The 22,100-nt window shown below is 42.5% G+C and overlaps 1 protein-coding gene across 1 annotated transcript in view; it reads left to right on the top strand.

The window, feature by feature from the left end:
- Positions 1 to 22,100, top strand: part of ZC3H13 (zinc finger CCCH-type containing 13) — a 154,000-nt gene that overhangs the window by 44,251 nt on the left and 87,649 nt on the right. Inside the window, exons 6-7 of the mRNA XM_080662520.1 lie at positions 16,203 to 16,342; positions 17,219 to 17,379. Coding sequence (XP_080518646.1) covers positions 16,203 to 16,342; positions 17,219 to 17,379 — 301 coding nt within the window. The remainder of the gene's footprint in view (positions 1 to 16,202; positions 16,343 to 17,218; positions 17,380 to 22,100) is intronic.

Genomic DNA, 22,100 nt, shown 5'->3' with positions numbered 1-22,100 from the left:
CCCCTGAGAATTATCAGTCCACTCCCTTTCTATGCCCCTGATTCTATTGTATTCACCAGATTATTCTGTTCCTCAGGTTTTTAATTCACTTGATTTTTAGGTTCACTTGTTGATAGATATGTATTTGTTGTTCATAATTTTTATCTTTCCTTTTTTCTTCTTCCTCTTCTTTAAGAATGCCTTTCAGCATTTCATATAATACTGGTTTGGTGGTGATGAACTCCTTTAGCTTTTTCTTGTCTGTGAAACTCTTTATCTGCCCTTCCATTCTGAATGATAGCTTTGCTGGGTAGAGTAATCTTGGTTGTAGGTTCTTGCTATTCATCACATTGAAAATTTCTTGCCACTCCCGTCTGGCCTGCATAGTTTCTGTTGAAAAGTCAGCTGACAGTCGTATGGGTGCTCCCTTGTAGGTAACTAACTGTTTTTCTCTTGCTGCTTTTAATATTCTCTCTTTGTCTTTTGCTCTTGGCATTTTAATTATGATGTGTCTTGGTGTAGTCCTCTTTGGATTCCTTTTGTTTGGGGTTCTGTGGGCTTCCTGGACTTGTAAGTCTATTTCTTTCACCAGGTGGGGGAAGTTTTCGGTCATTATTTCTTCAAATAGGTTTTCAGTATTTTGCTCTCTCTCTTCTTCTGGCACCCCCATAATTCTGATGTTGGTACGCTTGAAGTTGTCCCAGAGTCTTCTTACATTATCTTCAACTTTTTGGATTTTTTTTTTTTGCTTTTTGCTTTTTCGGTTGAGTGTTTTTTGCTTCTTTGTATTTCAATTCTTTGACTTGATTTTTGTGTTCCCCTTGTCTGTTTTTGGGTCTCTGTATAATATTTTTTATTTCAGTCAGTGTATGTTTAATTTCTAGTTGGTCCTTTTTCATATCTTCGAGGGTCTCGTTATATTTATCGGCCTTTTCTAGGATATTCTTGAAAAGCCTTATAACCGTGGTTTTGAATTCTATATCCAGTCGTTTGTTTTCCTCCATTTCTTTCGTTTGTGATCTGATTCTTAGACGCCGCATTTTCACTGCTTCCCTGAGTTGTTAGATTTGTGTGCTATGTTTCCAATTTGGCCCAGTGGGTCTGCCTCCCCAGTTAACCTGAGGTGGACACTCTTGGTGCACACCTTTGTGGACTGTGTGTACAGCCTTGTTGTAATTAAGTCTTTATTGTTGTTGGTATCACTGGGAAGAATTGACCTCCAGGCCAGTTGGCTGTAAGGATCAGCTGTGTCTATGCTGGGAGAAGTCCGGTGCTGGAGACAGCCTTATAGGATTAGACTTGCCAAATTGCAATAGCCTCTGTGCTCAGCTTGGATGGGGTGGAGTCTCAGTCTTGGCTTCCCATCAGCCTTGCCCTTGCTAGCACGTGTGTGCCTTCAGTCCTCTGCCTTCCCGGCTCCCGATTCTCCGCCCGAGAGTCCAGACTCCCCCCACAAGAGCGTGGGTCTCCGGGGGCTCGCCTGGAACTGGGGTTCACTGCAGTCAGAACTGGGGCTCACTTCAGTCAGAACTGGTGTTCAGTGCCGTCAGGAGCCTCTCACTCCCTTCCGCTAGGGAAAGCCTGTGGCAGCCTCCCGCAGCCTTTGTGCGCACTGGCGCGAGCGGACTTTCAGTCTTCCGCCTTCCCCGGCTCCCGAGTCTCCGCCCGAGAGTCCAGACTCCCCCCACAAGAGCGTGGGTCCCCGGGGGCTCGCCTGGAACTGGGGTTCACTGCAGTCAGAACTGGGGCTCACTTCAGTCAGAACTGGGGTTTTGTGCCGTCAGGAGCCTCTCACTCCCTTCCGCTAGGGAAAGCCTGTGGCAGCCTCCCGCAGCCTTTGTGCGCACTGGCGCGAGCGGACTTTCAGTCTTCTGCCTTCCCCGGCTCCCGAGTCTCCGCCCGAGAGTCCAGACTCCCCCCACAAGAGCGTGGGTCCCCGGGGGCTCGCCTGGAACTGGGGTTCACTGCAGTCAGAACTGGGGCTCACTTCAGTCAGAACTGGGGTTTTGTGCCGTCAGGAGCCTCTCACTCCCTTCCGCTAGGGAAAGCCTGTGGCAGCCTCCCGCAGCCTTTGTGCGCACTGGCGCGAGCGGACTTTCAGTCTTCCGCCTTCCCCGGCTCCCGAGTCTCCGCCCGAGAGTCCAGACTCCCCCCACAAGAGCGTGGGTCCCCAGGGGCTCGCCCGGAATAGGTGTTCAGTGCAGTCAGAACTGGGGTTCAATGCGGTCGGGGGCTCCCTTCCCCCTTCCGCCAGAGAAAGCCAGCCAGGCACTCCGCCGCTCTTCCTCTCTGCGCGCACCAAGACCCTTTGCCGTACCTCCAATTCTCTGTGAGCTTTTCTCCTTCCTTCTAGTTGTAGAATTTTCACTCAGTCAGCTTTCCTGCGGTTCTGGATGGTGTCCGTTCTGTCTTTTAGTTGTAGTTTTGAAATTGTTGTGCGAGGCAGCAGTTTAGGTGTTTACCTATGCCGCCATCTTGGTTTCTCTCAATAATGCATACATTTTATTGAAAATTTAAAAGGTTCAGAAAAACCTGTCATTTTTCTCCATGTTTTCATAGTACCTATGTCAAAAACTTCTCCTTAAATTTCTAATCCCTTTATTTGTCCTGCTTGCTCTTTACTACACAAAGGTGATAGAACTTTTCATCCACAAGCTCCCTCAACTTCCTGCCAATAAACACTTACAAACTAGTTTTTTATGTACACCTAAACTTTTTTATTTCCCTTTTGTTTTGTAGAAGAGGCCTTCCCCCTGCTGTATAAGGTTATATTCCTCTGTATTCTGGATCTGAATTCCTCCCACCTTTACAATCTTGTTTATTTAATACTAGAGGCCTGATGCAAGAAATTTATGCATGGGTAGGGTCCCTAGGCGTGGCCAGCGATCAGGACCAATCTGCAGGGCGACTGGCGGGGTGATAGGGGGGCCCCCCCGCTGGCACCTGCCTTGGCTGGCCTTGGGGGCAGCTCCTGTGTTGAGCGTCTGCCCCCTGGTCGTCAGTGTGCGTCATAGTGACCAGTCATTCTGCTGTTCAGTCGATTTGCATATTAGGCTTTTATTATATAGGATGCATTCTCTTTTATATCTTTTAACATTCATCTTGACACATTTTTCTTCTCCCCATGATACTTTTAGCCATCACCCTGCTTGTTCCCACTTTGTAACTAAATTCTTAAAAGGGTTCTATACCTTACTGTCTCTACTTTTTCACCACATATTTATTCAGTCTTCTGACCCATGTCTTCACTACAATTGGTTTTCAAGGTCCCCAATAACCCCCTCTTTGCTAAATAAGTGGAGACATTCTTGTCTCCATCTTTCATAACCTTTGTGCAGCATATAACACGTTCAAGAACCTCTGCCTTCCTGAAGTACTTTTCCCCTTGGCTTCCATCTATCACTTTTCAGATTTTCTGTCTTTCTGTTCAGGCTCTTTGTTTTTATATAGACTCCTTATAGTCTATCTCAGGGGTGGGCAAACTTTTTGACTCGAGGGCCACAATGGGTTCTTAAACTGGACCGGAGGGCCAGAACAAAAGCATGGATGGAGTGTTTGTGTGAACTAATATAAATTCAAAGTAAACATCATTACATAAAAGGGTATGGTCTTTTTTTTTTTTTTTAATTTCAATGGTTTTATTCATTTCAAACATTTTAACAAGAAGAACGTAAATACTAATTATTATAATTTGAAACTTCAAAAAATGGAGGAATCATAGCACAATAACATACCTTATATTGAAGATGGCAAAGGCAAAATAAAATTGCCTAACAAAGGAAAGGTACAAAAGCCTTTCAAATTAAACTTAAATATAATAAAATAATTTAAAACTAAAACAAATAGAAAAGAACAAAATGTGTAAACAGTAAATTAAACATTTTCTTTAGTGCAACTTCCAAATTATGCCCGAGACGTAGATGTAGATGGCAGTGTAGACTGGGTTGAAAGGTTTTTGGTCTTTAAAACATCAACTTCAGTGGGAACAGTGTTGTTGGTCTCCTTTTTAGCTAATGCTCTGATACTGTGCTCTCCAGGGGCGTGTCTCCCTACATCACCACGATAACTTGTCTACGCATTCCCAGGGTGATGTCAGGGGACGCGTCTGCAGGCATTACAAGGAGCCTCTGGAAGATTGAGAGGTTGTCCCTTCTACTGAATGGGCGGATATAAATCCGCCCACTCAGAAGAAGGAGCTGCGGCCGTGTTTCCCAGCGTTGCCATGTTAACACTGCTGCTGGTGAAGGAGCGGAGGGGAGAGCAAGAGAACCCTCCACTCTTTCGGCTCCACAGGCCGGATAGAACAGCCGAACGGGCCGGATCCAGCCCGCGGGCCGTAGTTTGCCCACGGCTGGTCTATCTCTTCCTTAACTGTTGATTGCCAATGCTTTATTTCCTCTAAAAAAAAAATACTAAAGTGACTTTATTAGAAGAACCTTTTATATATGCAACTAGAGGCCCGATGCACGAATATTCGTGCAAGAATGGGCCTTCCTTAACCTGGCTACCAGCACCGCCTTCGCTCCAGCCCGGAGCCACCTTTCCGCCTTCCCATGCTGCCCAGAGGCCCGGAGCAGCTGGGGCAGGGCGGAACACCTGCGGCATCGCCATGGCGACAATGCAAGCATCCTGTCCCGCCCCTAGCCGCCCGGCGCCTGCGTATGCAAATTAACCCACCATCTTTGTTGGGTTAATTTGCATACTCACTCCTGATTGGCTGGTGGGCATCACGAAGGTATGGTCAGTTTGCATCTTACTCTTATTAGTGTAGATTATTTTAAAAGATAAGTAAATGTCTTTTATGGTGATTTCACTTACAAAGTATTCACATGGCTATTTATGTTTTCTCTTGATTGAAACTGGCAGGTTTTGGAAATAGTGTATCTTTATGATTTACAGTTATCTGTTTGAAAAAATATTGAATCATGGATTTAGACAGTCACTCCTGTCCCCAGATAGTTAACACTGAACTATCAGTGATAACACTGAACTATCACTTGATCTTCTAGTAATATTTTATAGTAATATTTTATAGTCTATAAATGGTTTTATAGACTTACCATTCCTTCTGCATTTTCAAAGTGAATAGAAATTTTAGCTAAATGTAAAAGAAATTGGTCTGTACTAGTATGTCTGAAAATTTACATTCTTTTTAAGGACCCCATATTAGAAATTAAATATGAGAAAATTTTAAAATATTTACTCATTCATTTTACAATAACAGTAATAAACCCAACATAAAATTATATGGAAGGTAACTATGCTTTGCAAAACAAAAATAAAAATTGTGAGGTGGTGGCATGTTTTACATGTTTTTCCAAATATTTTTAATGTCCAGTCAGGAAGCCAGAAGAGGTAAACTCTGTGGTTGCCTTTTCTTATGACCACATTGGCACTATAACTAAATTATAGAACAGTCAGTCTGGATAACCATCTGAAGACTAGTTGAATAGTAGCCCTATAACTAAAGTTATAAAGTAGCCATGTCAAGACTGGTAGCCCGGCAGAGATGCAAAACGGGTTGGCCCCACACCCAGAGGTAATTGAGAATTGGGAGGAATATCTCATTTGCAGAGGGATCCCGTACACGCACCACCACAGGCTCTTTCAGCAGTTGGCAGCCAGGCTTGATCAAGTGATCAGCTACAGTCTTTTCTTCAAAACTCTTGGAAGTCCATAGGCACCAGGCAGGCAGCAGCTATGACCTGTCCCTCTTGCTGAGTGGCCCTTGGGTTGGCACTGGTACCAAATCTGAATCTGTATTAACCTGGTGAACACCACTCCCCCAATTCTGCTCTTTGAGACTCTGTCTCACCCAACTTGTGTATAGCCTGCAACTCTTTCAGTGACTGAACCTTATGGGCAGCTGGCAGCTGGCCTCAGGGTATCATGTGCATTTTTCTCTGGCCCCAAGCCTGGTACTGGTGCCGCCAGTCTTGATTTTAGCATCATGGCCTCTCCCACATGCCTCCAGGCCCAGCACAGGCAGCTGCCAACTATAGATCACTTTGTATGTTCTACCAGGTAACCCCAGATTATCATAGGGAGCAGCAGACCTTGGCCTACACCAGAAACCTACCCAAAAGGCCCCAGAACCAATACACCTTGTAGCTAATTTGAGATCATAACAGAATACCACCCAATTAACTCCTCAAGCAGCACACACAATGGGTGGTCTTAGCAGGCACCAGAGCCCTGCTGGGGTGAATCCTGTTCCATGGGGAGAGCCACCACAAAGCAGTTTGTGCTCTGTGGTTGTGGTTAGTCCTCACAGCCAGTTAGCCTATGGGTCAACCCTATTCCCTGATGTGCCAATAGCAATTAAGGTTCAACTACAGTAGGGTGGCACATTACAATTCCTGGCTCAGGTGATCAGGGTGACTGCACCACTGGGCCTCCTGGGTCACTTATATCATAAGACCATCCTGCCAAGATTGGGAGACATAGCAGATCTACCTAGTACATAGAAGCAAACACAGAGAGGAAGCCAAAATGAGGATATAAAGAAATATGACCTAAATGAAAGAACAAGAGAAATCCCCAGAAAAATGATTATATGGAATGGAAGCAACCAAATACCAGATGCAGAGTTAAAAACAGTAGTTATAAGGCCGCTCAGGGACTTTAGGGGAAGAATGGATGATCTCAGTGTAAACTCAAACAGAGATAGTAAGCATTTAAAAGGACATAGAAACCATAAGAAAAGGACCAGTCAGAAATGAAGAATACAGTAACTGAATTGAAGACTACACTAGAAGGAATCCAGTAGATAAGATGAAGCAGGGGATCGAATCAGCAATTTGGAAGACAAGATAGCAGAAAACACCCAATCAGAACATCAAAAAGCAAAAAGAATTTTTTTAAATGAGGATAATTTAAAGGACCTCTGGAATAACACTAAGCGTAACAACTTTCACATCACAGGTCCCAGATGGACAAGAGAGAGCAAGGAATTGAGAACATATTTGAAGATATAATGACTGAACATTTTCCTAACCTGGCAAAAGGAATGTACATACTAATCCAGTAATTCCATTAGTTGCTACAAGGGAGCTTTCATAAGACTGTCAGCTTTATTCTCAATAGAAACTTTGCAGTCCAGAAGGGATTGGCATGAAATATTAAAAGTGAAGAAATGTAAGGACCTACAATCAAGACTACTCTACCTAGCAAGGCTATCATTAAAAATTAAAGGAGAGATAAAGAGCTTTCCAGACAAGAGAAAGCTAAAGGTGTTAGTCACCACCAAACCAGTCTTACAAGAAATGTTAAAGGGACTTCTTGAAGAATAAGAAGAAGCAAAAGGAGGGGAGGGAAGGAGGAAGAGGAGTCATAAGTACAAATAATAAAATGGCAATAACTATGTACCTTTTAGTAATCATTTTAAATGTAAGTGGATTAAATGCTCCAATCAAAAGATATAAGGTAGCTGAATAGAAAAGAAAATACCACTCATACATAGAGACCAATTTCAGATCGATAGATACAGACTGAAAGTAAAGGGATGAAAAAAGATATTTCATGCAAATGGAAACAAAAAATACCTGGGGTAGCATAACACTTATAAACTTTTATGAAACAACATAGGAGCGCCTAAATATAAAGCACATACGGACAAAGGGAGAGATTGACAGTAATACAGTCATAGTGGGGGACTTAGCACCCCAATGACATTAATGGATAGCTATCTAGACTGAAAATCAATAAGGAAACAACAGCCTTCAAAAACACATTGGAACACATGCTTAAAGCATTTCACCCCCAAAGCAATAGAATATACATTGTTTTTAAGTGTACATGGAACATTCTTCCACAATAGACCACATGTTAGTCCACAAAACAAGTCCCAATAAATTTAAGAAGATTGAAATCATACCAAGCATGTTTTGTTTTTTTTTTACCACAATGCTATGAAACTAGGCATCAATTACAAGAAAAAAATAAATAAATACATAGAGGACAAACATATGGTCAGTCGATATATGAAATGATGCTCAGTGTCACTAATTATTAGAGAATTGCAAATTAACACACAATGAGATATCACACCTGTCAGAATAAATAAACAATTAAGTGTTGTCAAGAATGTGGAGAAAAGGGAGCCCTCATCCACTGTTGGTGGGATTGCAAATTGGTGCAGCCATTATAGAAAACATGGAGATTCCTTAGTAATTAAAAATAGAAACACCTTATGACCCAGCAATTCCACTTCTGGGGTATCAAGCCAAAGAAGTCCAAAACACTAATTTGAAATATGTACATCCCTATGTTTATTGCAGCATTATTTACAATACCCAATATATGGAAGCAGCCTAAATGCCTGTCAATAAATGACTGGATAAAGAAGATGTGGTAAATATATACAATGTAATAATACTTGGCTATAAAAAAGAATGAAATCTTACCATTTGAGACAACATGGATGGACCTAGAAGGTATTATGCTAAGCGAAATAAGTCAGACAGAGAAATACAAATACATGATTTCATTTTTTGTGGAATCTAAAAACAATTAACAAGCAAAACCGAAACAGGCTCATAGATATGGAGAATATACTGATTATTGCTAGATGGGTGGGGCTTTGGGAAACCTGCTGAAAAAGATGAACGGATTAAGAAGTGTAAATTGACAATTATAAAATAGCCCTTGGAATGTAATGTCAATAAGGAACAATAGTCAATAATCCTATCTAATAAAAGAGTGATGTGCAAATTAACCATCACTCCGCTACACCCACTAGCCACGCCCACTAACCAATCAGGAGCGGGTATGCAAATTAGCCCCAACCAAGATGGCTGCAGCCACAGAGAGAGAGCAAGAGGGAGGTTTGGGTTTCCCCGGTGATGGAGGAAGCCAAGCTTTCCGCACACCCTGGCCGGCTCAGGCCTCCACTTAAGGCTACACAGTTTCAATGATAGAAGATAAATAAATCCCAACAAAAATGGCTACCACCACGAGGGAGCAGAAGGCTTGGCTGCACTCCAGGCTACAAAGTTTCAATTACAGAAGATAAATAAATACCAGATTCCAGAGCCTCTGATTGGGTCGCCGGGGGGTGTGGCCGGCCTGCAAACCACCACAGGACCCTCGCCCAGGCTGCCCCACACCCCAAGGGAACCCCTACCCTGATCCGGGACACCCTTCAGGGCAAACCAGCTGGCCCCCACCCATGCAACAGGCCTCTATCCTATCTAATAAAATAGTAATATGCAGATTGACCATCACTCCAACACACAAGATGGCTGCCCCCATGTGGTCACATATCCTGCCCCCATGTGGACACAAGATGGCCACCACAAGATGGCCAGCAGGGGAGGGCAGTTGGGAGGGACCAGGCCTGCAAGGGAGGGCAGTTGTGGGTGATCAGGCCAGCAGGGGAGGGCAGTAGGGAGGGACCAGGCTGCAAGGGAGGGCAATTGGGGGTGATCGAGCCTGCAGGGGAGGGCAGTTAGGGGTGACCAGGCCAGCAGAGGAGGGAAGTTGGGGGCAAACAGGCTGGCAGGGGAGCAATTAGAGATCAATCAGGCTGGCAGGGGAGTGGTTAGGGGGTGATCAGGCTGGCAGGCAGAAGCAGTTAGGGGCAATCAGGAGGGCAGGCAGGCGAGCAGTTGGAAGCCAGCAGTCCTGGATTGTGAGAGGGATGTCCGGATCGGGCCTAAACGGGCAGTCGGACATCCCTCGAGGGGTCCCAGATTGGAGAGGGTGCAGGCTGGGCTGAGGGACACCCCCCACCCCGTGCACGAATTTCGTGCACCAGGCCTCTAGTATTGTGATAATTATGTATGATGCCAGGTTGCTACTACTAGGCTTATCAGGTTGTCACTTCATATGTTCTAGAAATGTCTAATCACTGTTTTACACGTGAAAAAGAATAAAATCAAATTGCCCAGAAATAAAAGACAAAAAGAAGTACTTAAATATATACCAGGTGTAAAGGTTAATAATGGGATTTTTTTCAATAGATGGAGTTACACATATGTTGATATATATGCAATTTGATAGGTATGCTATTTTGTTGTATTTACAGCAAGCTTTAAAACTTCCATTATGTCAAATTTTCTGAAGGTGTTAACATCATAGATATTTTTACATTAAAAATGTCAAATTTCATGTCAAAAGAGCATTTGCGGGAAGTTTTAATTCATTACTTTATTTTGAAGAAAAGTGCTGCTGAAAGTTTTCGTATACTTCAGGAAGCTTATGGTAAACATGCTCCATCTCATGTTTAAAAGTGATGATTTCAGTGTGAAAGATAAAGAACATCGAGGTCAACCGAAAAAGTTTGAAGACCAACAATTACAAGCATTATTGGATGAATATGGATGTCAAACTCAAAAACAACTTGCAGAAAGATTAAACATTGCTCAGCAAACACTTTCCAATCGTTTATAAGCAATGGGAAAGATTTTAAAGGAAGGAAAATGGGTGCCACATCAACTGAACGAAAGACAAATGGAAAACTGAAAAGTCTTCAGTAAAATGTTGCTTCAACAGCACGAAAGAAAGTCTTTTTTACATCGAACTGTGACTGGCGATGAAAAGTGGATTTATTTGGAGATCCCAAATGCACAAAATCATGGGTTGATCAAGGTCAACCATCAACATCGACTGCAAGGCCAAATCGCTTCGGAAAGAAGAAAATGCTCTGCGTTTGGTGGGATCAGGAAGGTGTGGTGTATTATGAGCTTCTAAAACCAGGTGAAATTGTTGATACTGATTACTACCAACAATAATCAATTTGAAGCACACTTTGATCGTGAACTGACCAGAATGGGCCAGAAGACACGGCAAAGTAATTTTGCTTCATGATAATGCACCATCACACACTTCAAAACCAGTTAAAGACACGTTAAAAGATCTTGCCTGGGAAGTATTAACCCACCCGCTGTATTCACCAGACCTTGCTCCTTCAGATTACCACTTGTTCCGATCGATGGCACACCCACTTTCTGTGTAGCACTTCAAAACGTATGAAGAAGTGGAAAATTGGGTCTCTGAATGATTTGCCTCAAAACAAGAAAAGTTCTATTGGGATGGTATCCACAAATTACCTGAAAGATGGGGGAAATTTGTAGCTAGCAATGGACATTACTTTGAATAAAGCACTTTTGATGTTTCTCTTGAAATTATCGTGTTTTCTTTGAATACAAAATCCGCATTATTAACCCGTGCACCTGGTATATAGTCTAACACGTTAAGCCCCATGTCAGTCACCGGTGACTGACATTATACTTTCCGTCCGGAAGACAAAACAGGCTGGGCGCTTGACATGTTAATTGTTATACTTTTTATATATCTACTATAGGCCCGGTGCATGAAATTCATGCACATGGGCTCCACTCAGCCCAGCCTGCACCCTCTCCAATCTGGGACCCCTCAGGGGATGTCCAACTGCCAGTTTAGGCCCGATCCCCAGGACTAAACCAGCTGTTGGACATCCCTCTCATAATCCGGCACCGCTGGCTCCTAACTGCTCACCTACCTGCCTGCCTAATCACTGCTAACTGCCCCGCCAGCCTGATCACCCCTAACCATCTCTGCCTGCCAGCCTGATGGCCCCAAACTCCCCTCCCCCCCCCCCCCCGCCAGCCTTGTCACCCCTCACTGCCCCCTCTGCCGACCTGGTTGCCCCTCACTGACCCCCCACTGGCCTGCTTGCCTGGTCACCCCCAACTTCCCCCCCCTTGCTGGCCTGGTCACCCCCAATTCCCCCCCTCCTGCTGTCCTAGTTGCCCCTCACTGCCCCCCCTCCCACCAGCCTAATTGCCCCCAACTGCCCCCCCCCCCCCGCCGCCTACCTGGTTGCCCCACGCAGCCTGCTTATTCAGTCGTTTGGTTGTCCCTCACTAACCCCCCTGCCCGCCAGGTTGCCCAACGCAGCCTGCTGTTCAGTCATTTGTTTGTCCCTCATTAACTTCCCTGCTGGCCTTGTGGCCCCACGCAGCCTGCTGTTACTGTGAGGGCGTCCTGTCCTGACCAATTTGCATATTACCCTTTTATTAATATAAACTAGAGGCCCTGTGCATGAATTCATGCACAGGTGGGGTCCGTCCACCCACCCCAATGGGGGCTGATGGGGGGTGGTTCTGGTGGGGGGAGAGTACATGGGAGGTTGGCTGGCCAGCCCCGCCCCCAATTGGGGGAGGGCCGTCCTGGGGTGGGGCTGCAGAAGGTTGGGGGGCTGATCGGGGCCCCATTGGGCAGGTTGGCCACTGCAGTGCTCATCATAGCAACCGGTCATTCCAGTCACTTGGCTTTTATATATATAGATTTTCTATATATAGATGATTATTTGTATACAATTACTAAAAGTAAAATTGCTAAAAGTTCAGAATGTTCTTAAAGCTTTACCCATATTGCCAAACTATTTTCCAGGATAGATGTACTAGTTCATATTGCTATCACTAGAGAATCAACATTTTTTTATATGTACCTTTGCCAATACCTAATATTCTAATTAGAAAAAAATGGCTCTTTAATATATGAAAATATCATATTTATATATCATTTACATTTCTTTCTTTTTGTAAATTGCCTGTTTATGTCTTTTGCCTATTCTTTTTTTAATTGGTAAGAATTCTTTATATATAAAGAAAGTAAACCTTATGTATTTTTGTTATATAATTTTTAAAATTGCCTTAAATATGCCATTTTAATTATGTTTTTCTGATGACAGAATCATCTATATGAATTAATTTTAATAAGGCAATTGTAATTATTTTGTTGCTATTTTGATCAGGAGACTGTCACTTGCAGTCACTATCAGTGGGAAGGAGCATTTGGGGGTAGGTGGAAGGATTGAGCAAAAAAGAGATAGAACTCATGGACATGGACAGCAAAACAGTGTGGTGATTGTGCAGCAGTGGTGGAGCTGGAAGAGGGCATAGAGGAGAAAAATGGTGATGGGAAAAAATACGTTTATTAACAACATACCTACTTTGTAGCCCATTTCTTATGGAGTAGAAGGGCATCTTTCTTTTGATTATAAAAATATGCATAAAATAAGAATAGTTTCTGATTAAAGACTCAACTTCCCTTTAAGCAAATTAGCTGTAGTACATACATTGTCTTTGACATGTTTTAACTGTTCAGGCCTACTTCCTTGGTTGGGTGGTTGGGAATGAAGTCTGAAAGCCAACTTCTCAGTTCTTACATGTATTCTGTACTGGTGATATTTCCACACAGCAGCTTTTTGATGGGCACAGTATTATTGTTAATACTCTTTGTTTTACCCTTAGTATTTGGTTATAAAATTTCATATGTCTATTAATAATTTAAGAATACAATCAAACCATGTCTTTCAACCCTATTATTTACTGATCTATGTTCAGTGGGAAGTAAAATAGTAACTAGATAGATCCATTTTTAATTTAATTCACTATCTCTAGTTATTTTACTTAGTAAATGTTATATGCCACTTAATGATTGTTTTGTGACTGACAAACATGTGTTAGTCTAGTTTATATATCTACTGAGAAGTTGTCATATTCTAATATAACATGAGTAATCAAGTTTAATCACACAGATAACATACATAACCAGTGCACCTGGTTTGCTACACTCAGTCCCCATGCATAAGTGGATAGTTGACATTCTATTGTATTTTATCCATACATGACAATGATTTCCATTTTCTTGTGCTTTAAGCAGTCAAGTAGAACTAGTTATCTTTGGTTTTTAGTTCATTTTATTTCTTTACTCCTGGTTAAGAAATGGTGATCGTAAGTGCTAAAAATATAGTTTGAGAAGGTACCTCATTTTGTAATCCATCAAGCCCAACTAGTCATGTGTTAGGTTAGAAGTCAGTAAAATTCCCACCTCCAGGCTTCTTGGCATTTATAGCAAACTAGTGGCCCGGTGCACGAAATTCGTGCACATTAAAAGGGGATTAATTAGAGGAAATAATTTAATATTGCTGTTTGCCCTTTCTCTATAAAAGAAGTGTCAGAGATGAAAGAAAATTAGTAAAATGTATATGAAAACCTTCTTCTGTCAGAGTCTGGGGCGTACCACGGGACCCAGAGTCAAGTTCCTGCCCACCCACATGTGCCTCAAAATCGCATGAGACCCAGACCTGGCCGGCCCCTGCCCCCATTGGGCTAGATCCAGACCTGGCCAGTCCCACCCTTGTCCAGCCCCGCCAGGCAGGGGACATAGCCTCAGTGCCCCTGGCCCAATACCAGTACGGGGGGCGTGGCCTGAGGTCCCCCAGCCCAGACCGGGGCGGGGGGCATGCCTTGAGGTCCCCCATCAAGCCCCGCCAGGTGGGGGACATGGCCTGAGATCCCCTGTCAAGCCCCGCTGGGTCGGGGACATGGTCTGAGGTCCCCCGTCAAGCCCCACCAGCAGGGGGGTGAAGCCTCAGGTCCCCCATCAAGCCCCGCTGGGCAGTGGGGCGCAGCCTCAGGTCCCCTGGCCTGGTACTGGGGCGGGGGGGTGCAGCCTAGGTCCCCCGGCCTGGTGCCAGGGTGGGGGGCATGGCCTGAAGTCCCCTGTCAAGCCCCACCTGGTGGGGAGCACTGCCTGAGGTCCCCCAGCCTGGCACTGGGGCGGGGGGAACAGCCTGAGGTCCCCTAGACCAGCACCAGGACAGGAAGCGCACCTTGACGTCCCCTATCAAACCCTGCCAGGCCGGGGTCATGGCCTCAGGTCCCCTGGCCTGGCACTAGGGCAGGGGGCGTGGCCTGAGGTCCCCTGTCAAGCCCCACCAGGTGGGGGGTGCGGTCTGAGGTTCCCCAGCCTGGTGCTGGGGTGGGGGGCATGGCCTGAGTTCCCCCGACCCAGCACTGGGGGTGCACCTTGAGGTCCTCTGTCAAGCCCTGCTGGGTGGGGGGCACGGCCTGAGGTCCCCTGTCAAGCCCAGCCAGGCAGGGGGACCCAGCCTCAGGTCCCCTGGCCCAATGCTGGGGCGGAGGGTGCGGCCTGAGGTCCCCCAGCCTGGTGCTGGGGTGGGGGGCGTGGCCTGAGGTCCCCTGTCGAGCCCCATCTGGTGGGGGGTATGGCCTGAGGTCCCCTGTCGAGCCCCATCTGGTGGGGGGTGTGGCCTGAGGTCCCCCAGCCTGGCACTGGGAGCAGCCTGAGGTCCCCTAGCCCAGCACCAGGATGGGAAGCGCACCTTGAGGTTTTCCGTCAAGCCCTGCCGGGCGGGGGGCATGGCCTCAGGTCCCCTGGTCTGGCGCTGGGGTGGGGAGCATGGCCTGAGGTCCCCCAGCCTGACACCAGGCGAGGGGCACGGCCTGAGGTCCCCTGTCAAGCCCTGCTGGATGGGGGATGCGGCCTGAGGTCCTCTGTCTAGCCCTACGGGGCCGGGGAGGGCATAGCCTCAGGTCCCTGCTGATTGCTTGTTAAGTCTCCTTATGGGAACTTGGCTTCAGCTGTGGGTACAGCCATCTTTGTGACGGAGTGATGGTCAATTAGCATATTCCCTCTTTATTAGATAGTATGAGAATAAGATGTTGGGTGCGGTGCCAATAGCCATTGAAAACTTGTATGTATTATAATGAAATAGCTCTGCACACCACTCTTACTTTTCTTTTCCTTAACCAAGTTTCTTCCTTGCTACCTACCTCCATTGGAAGAGATGAATGGAAATAGAAACATAGTATCAGATCCACTGAGGAGATGTACAGTTCTAATCTAAGGAACTAGTACAAATCACTTTTAATGAAAATGTTATAGATCCTTCAGAAATTAGCTCATGTACACATTAGTGTTAAAAATAGTTAACCGTATTTAGTTACAAATCAATTGTACCACTAATTTAAAAAAAACAGCAACTGTGGAAGCAATATATTGCCCAACTAATGTAACCTTTATTTAGTACTAATGAGTCTTTAAGAAAATTAAGGAGGTAATGATTCATTTTATATGCAGCGTGTAATATTGAAGGCTTTGGTATGTTTAATGCTTAGGATTTATAATTGAGTGTTTTATTTTATCTTTTAAAAATCCCATCTCTTAATCAAAACTCCAACTCCCAACAACCCAAAATTACTTCCAGCAAATCCAGAAACCTTAAAAATACTTGGCTTTTCATAAATCAGCCATATTGATTTTAATCCTTTATAGAAACATTATATATTTCTTTTATCTTTTAGACGTATGTTAATCTAATAAAAGCTCTACTATTTTGATTTGTATAAAAATTATTTGAAAAGATTCTCTAGATTTTATAGAGATTATTATGATAGTTTCTTAAAAGTAATGAGATTTTTTGTTTAAAGATTCTGACAATGGAGATATTAATTATGATTATGTTCATGAGTTGTCATTGGAAATGAAGCGTCAGAAGATACAGAGGGAATTAATGAAGCTGGAACAAGAAAACATGGAAAAGAGAGAAGAAATTATTATTAAAAAGGAGGTATGCTATTTATTGAAATATGTTAGTCCAGTGGTCGGCAAACTGCGACTCGCGAGCCACATGCGGCTCTTTGGCCCCTTGAGTGTGGCTCTTCCACAAAATACCACAGCCTGTTTGGCCCCTTGAGTGTGGCTCTTCCACAAAATACCACAGCCTGGGCGAGTCTATTTTGAAGAAGTGGCGTTAGAAGAAGTTTAAGTTTAAAAAATTTGGCTCTCAAAAGAAATTTCAATCGTTGTACTGTTGATATTTGGCTCTGTTGACTAATGAGTTTGCCGACCACTGTGTTAGTCGATTAACATCAACGTGAATATTGACCAGAGAACTCATTAGCTTCTTGGCACATCTTAAATTGTATTGGGCTGTTGATACACATATTGGTCAACTTGCTCTATATCAGTCACTTCATATGTGTTAATCATTTAATCTTCACATTACTCTATTAGTTAAATAGATAATAAACAGGTGAACAAAACTGAAGTTCTGTTGTCCAGAGTCACCAACTAATGTAAAATGGGATTTGAATATATATATGTCTGTTGTTTAGGCCCATGCTATTTCTAGAATAATTGTTTCATTACTAAAGGGTAGAGAGAGAATTTATTTGAATATAATTTGTGATTTTTTTTAGGAGATTTTGAAATTTCATAACTTCATTTTGTTTTCTTGGTATTAGTATTATTTAAGGGAGTTAATTAGCATTTTGTTTAAAAGCATAGGTTCATAAGTCTGACTACTATCAATACATGGCTATCGTAATAACACTTAATATTTCATCTTAGTTTTGGTATGGTTTAAAAACCCATGCTTTCCTGCCTGATTATTATAACCATGACTGGAGGAGTTTCTGAATTGACTTACTGAATTTTTTAAAAGGTTTCACCAGAAATGGTTAGATCGAAGTTATCTCCATCGCCTTCTCTAAGAAAGTCTAGCAAATCTCCAAAGCGAAAATCAAGCCCTAAGTCATCATCTTCAACTAGCAAGAAGGACAGGAAGACAACTACAGTATCCTCTCCCATGTTGGACCAGCAAAGGTTAGTAGGGTGATAAATAGTACTGGAAAGAAATAGCTTTTTCTGAAATTATACTCTAAGGAATTAGTAGATTGCAGAAGGATACTTTTAATACATTCAGTATTTAATGTAACAAATGAAGATACAGAATAATAAAACAAATATCTGTCACATCTACATATGCTTCAGAACTTATTTTTTAAGAAATGAAACATAATATTTCCTGTTTTTCCCCTCTTTAATTTTGTTTTATACTTGTGCATGTCTTTTTACTTTCATAGTATGTATTATTTTGCAATATATAGTATTTTCATCAGTTTAATCTTAATACAGATACATTAAAACTTTTTCACTTAACATATTTTAAATTTATATGTATTGATATATGCAGCTTTAGTTTTTTTCGTATTTATATTACATATTAATCTACCTTGTTGAATATTTAAGTTGTTTCTAGTTTTTAGCTATTAGACATGATACATAATGAACTTAATTTTTGTCTTGTGTACATGATCAAGAGATTAAATTCTTTACAGTATGTATGTAGCAGTAATAATATATTATTTAGTTTTATTGTAGTAGCCAGTTGAAGAAATAAAAACAGAAATGATTGAATATTGTTACATTGCAGGACTGAGAATAAGGCATAAGACATGCTGTACTATTTAAATTTTAATTAAAGTACATACACTGATTTTGTTTAAGGAAAATGCTAAATAAAAATCTCTTCCCAACTTTTGACCAGTTGAAAACCCTCTCTATCTGAACCCATAATGAAACTCATATTTTACTCCTTTCTTCTAGTTTCCAGAGGCTCTAATCCTATTTCAGATTCTGGTTACTTTTTTGCCTAGGTTATTATATCACTCACTAATTATATCGCCTTTATCTAGTATCTATTCCCCACACATATAAAGAATCAGATACCCCAGCCCGTTTATTTTACAAATGTTGTAAGAGAAATCTTGAGAACAATTCCAATTATATCATTGAAAAACTCAGTGGTTTCCATGCTCTTTAGTGAAATTCAGGTTTTTTAAAATGATGTTTTACTTTGATCTTTCAGTATTTTTATCCAAACATCCTTCTATAGTCTTCCATCTTTAATCCTTCAGTGTCTAACTCAATTTTTATCTTTCTGCTAAGTTTTTCCGTTTTTCTTTACTGAACATAATTTGTATTCCCTTTGTGTGTATCAAATTTTACTTATATCCCCCTCATAATATTAATTATTGTTTGTATTATATTTTAGCTGTGGCATACATGTTTTTACAACCTCTATTAAATTTAAGCCCCTTGTAGATTGGGATTTTTTTTTTAATATATTTTATTGCTTTTTTACAGAGAGGAAGGGAGAGGGATAGAGAGTTAGAAACATCAGTGAGAGACAAACATCGACCAACTGCCTCCTGCACACCTCCTACTGGGGATGTGCCCGCAACCAAGGTACATGCCCTTGACCGGAATCGAACCTGGGACCTTTCAGTCCGCAGGCCGACGCTCTATCCACTGAGCCAAACTGGTTAGGGCTGGGATTTTTTTTTTAATATATATTTTTATTGATTTTGGAGAGAGGGGGAGGGAGGGGGAGAAACATCAGTGTGAAAGAGAAACATTGATTTGGCTGCCTCCTGTATGCCCCTTACTGGAGACCAAACCTGCAACCTGGGCATGTGCACTGACCTCCAGGTTCATAGGTCAGTGCTCAACCACTGCGTGACACTGGCCAGGCTATATTGGGATCTTGATGGTTCATTGTTCTATCTCCGCAAAGCACCTAGTTTGCATAGAGTTTTGCATTTTAATAAGGCACTTTGTAGAGTTGACTTGATCCTGTCCTTTGCTCCTGGGATTGAGTAAATATGGCAAGTGATATGGAAGAGGTTAAATATAGAGTGATGTGATTTACCCCTACTTGCTCTATATCCACTTGGCTAACCAATTATTAACTTTTCCTCAATTTCATTCATTTTCCTCTCAAAAAACAACATACCAGAAATATTCTTTTTATTTTCTTATTCTTTCTATTTATAAAATCTTTTATGCAAGAAAATAGAATCTTTGAAATTTAATCTTTTCATAGAAATCATAACTATTTAGCTGAGTGGTTAGTTGTATCCTGTTCTTTTTCATGTAGTCATCTCTTACTGCTTTTTAGTAGCTCACTTATCTTGTGATAAATATTTAGCATGAGTAATTACTTATTGACTTAACTGATATTTCCTGTATTCTACAATGTTGTTGACTTTAAGATTTACCATTAATTTAATAATAGAAGCAGAAGGATCTGGAAAACAATACATTATAGGTACAAAGAAAACATTGCATTGCACATACCATTTCTTTAGCTATGCAGTTTACTTTACCTAGAGTGTGTCAGATCATCAGCTTTCAGTTTCATTTCTTGGTCATACTATAAACTGTTTGAAGACATTATATTAAGCAACAAGTAAGGATTAGAATTTCAGTTAAAATTCAGTGGAATGTTGCAACCAATGCCAGTAAGTCAACTGAGGTAACAATCAGGTAAACAAACTTCTGGGTCTTAGTCTTACATGGTTATCAAATTGGGGAGGCAGAGATAATTACAAATTAAAGCTGACCATTTTCCCTGAGAGCTGCCAGTTTTCTTTTACTTTCATTGTGAGATATATAGCCTGATAGTAAACTTTATGTTGATATGTGAGATATAGTGTGGCTTGGAATCAGCAAATGTATTATCTGTTTTGGCCATCTACATCAAGCATGTCAAACTCACGGCCCAAGGGCCACATGTGGCTCACAACGAATAATTTTGCAGCCTAGCCAATATAACGGTATGTAAGGAATGTTTTAATAAAAATTTCATAACTTAATTTTTACAATATCCTATTATACTTAATCCTATCTAATAAAGAGGGAATATGCTAATTGACAGTCATGCCCTCACAAAGATGGAGGCACCCACAGCAAATAAGGAGGGAATATACTAATTGACTGCCATGCCCTCAAAGATGGCAGCATCCACAGCCACAAAATGGTGGCACCCAGTCCCCTCATCCCCCAGCCTCCCAGGGCCAGCTCGAGGCACTTGGCAAGCCTTGGATGGCGGCTGCCCAGCTGCCCAGGGCCGGCCCGAGGTGCAGGCAAGCCTTGGATGGTGGCTGCCCAGCTGCCCAGGGCCGGCTCGAGGCACTGGCAAGCCTTGGATGGCGGCTGCCCAGCTGCCCAGGGCCGGCCCGAGGTGCAGGCAAGCCTTGGATGGTGGCTGCCCAGCCGACCCCCGAGGTGTAGGCAAGCCTCAGATGGCAGCTGCTCAGCCGACGCCCGAGGCTCAGGTAACCAGGGCTGGCCGAGCTTGTGCTGCTGGCAGTGGCAGCAGCAGAGGTGTGATGGGGGCATCGCCTTCCCCTGCTCGCCGGGTTGCCTCCCGCCCCTGAGGGCTCCCGAACTGTGAGAGGGGGAAGGCCAGACTGAAGGACCCCCCTCCAGTACATGAATTTTCATGCACCGGGCCTCTAGTTATTAATAACGAATTACAACGTTCGCTAATGACTGATTATTATAATCATGTTGCATTCATTTCGCTTACGCGCCTTACATGCCTTACACGCAGGCACACCATTTCTCTCCACTAATTCTAGCAGTGAATATTTAAGCAGCCGATTGCCACGTCATTAGTCTTGGACTGACATTTGGTGTGCACAATAGAAAATATTTCGTTTTTGGAGAACAAAAAAAATAGGTTTATTTGCGTTAAGCTTATTAATTCAGTGTCTAAGCTAATGTTCAAGAAAAAATATTAGTTTTTATTAAAATGTTCTATTTTATGTTAATGATTACTCATTTATTTCAGGCCCTTGTATTCAGCATGTCTCTATTGAAATAAACCTATGTTTCTGTGAAAATTGAAGCTTTTGGTTTTTTGCAGCCCACATAAACTTAAACCTTGTTTATATGACCTGTGATAGCCTTTGAGTTTGACATGCTTGATCTACATTGTTTCTTACTTTTTATTAAGTAAATTTTTCTTTATAGCTCTTTGTACAAAGATATATGAAGTATGTCAAAGGCTCTTTAAAAGAAGTCGTTTTGGGGAGAGAGAGAGAAAGGATCTAAAAGTGATAGAAGTATTTAATTGTGCTGTATGCCACAAATAGGAAGTGGGCTCTGTGCCACTAGAGAATAATCAATTGACTTAAAAAATGTTGAAAGACCCTCTTGACTTCAAAACATTGAAAACCAATTTAGCCCATTCAATTGGAATGCACTTGAAATCCCTATACCTATAACTTAAGTGTATTTTCCAACCACATATACGTTTTATAGTAATGTGAAGAAATTCTGTACTTTAGTGAGTATATTGGGATAATCCTGGTTGTTATAATAGGTTTTTGTTTGTGTGTGTGTGTTGTTAATCCTCACCCAAGGATATTTTGATTTTTTTTCCTTTTTTTTGGGGGGTGGGGGAGTGGAAGGTAGGGAGGAGGAGGGGTGGGGAGAGAGAAACATCTATGTGAGAGAGACACATAGATTGGTTGCCTCCTGTACACACCCCATTTGGGGCCTGGGATCGGACCTGCAATCCAGTTATATCCCTTTGACCAGGAATCAAACCTGAGACCCTTCGGTGCACAAGCCAATGCTCTAACCACCGACAAACACCGGCCAGGGCCTAGTTTTTATAATAATTTAATACCAAATGTGAGTTTAACACACAGAAGTTTATTTCTCATTCAAGTGAAGTAAAAATGGGTATTTCT

This window comes from Plecotus auritus, assembly GCF_963455305.1.
Source record: "Plecotus auritus genome assembly, chromosome: 3".
Classification (NCBI taxonomy): domain Eukaryota; kingdom Metazoa; phylum Chordata; class Mammalia; order Chiroptera; family Vespertilionidae; genus Plecotus; species Plecotus auritus.
Note: the sequence above shows the minus strand (reverse complement) of the source record. Positions and strands in the feature narration are given on the sequence as shown.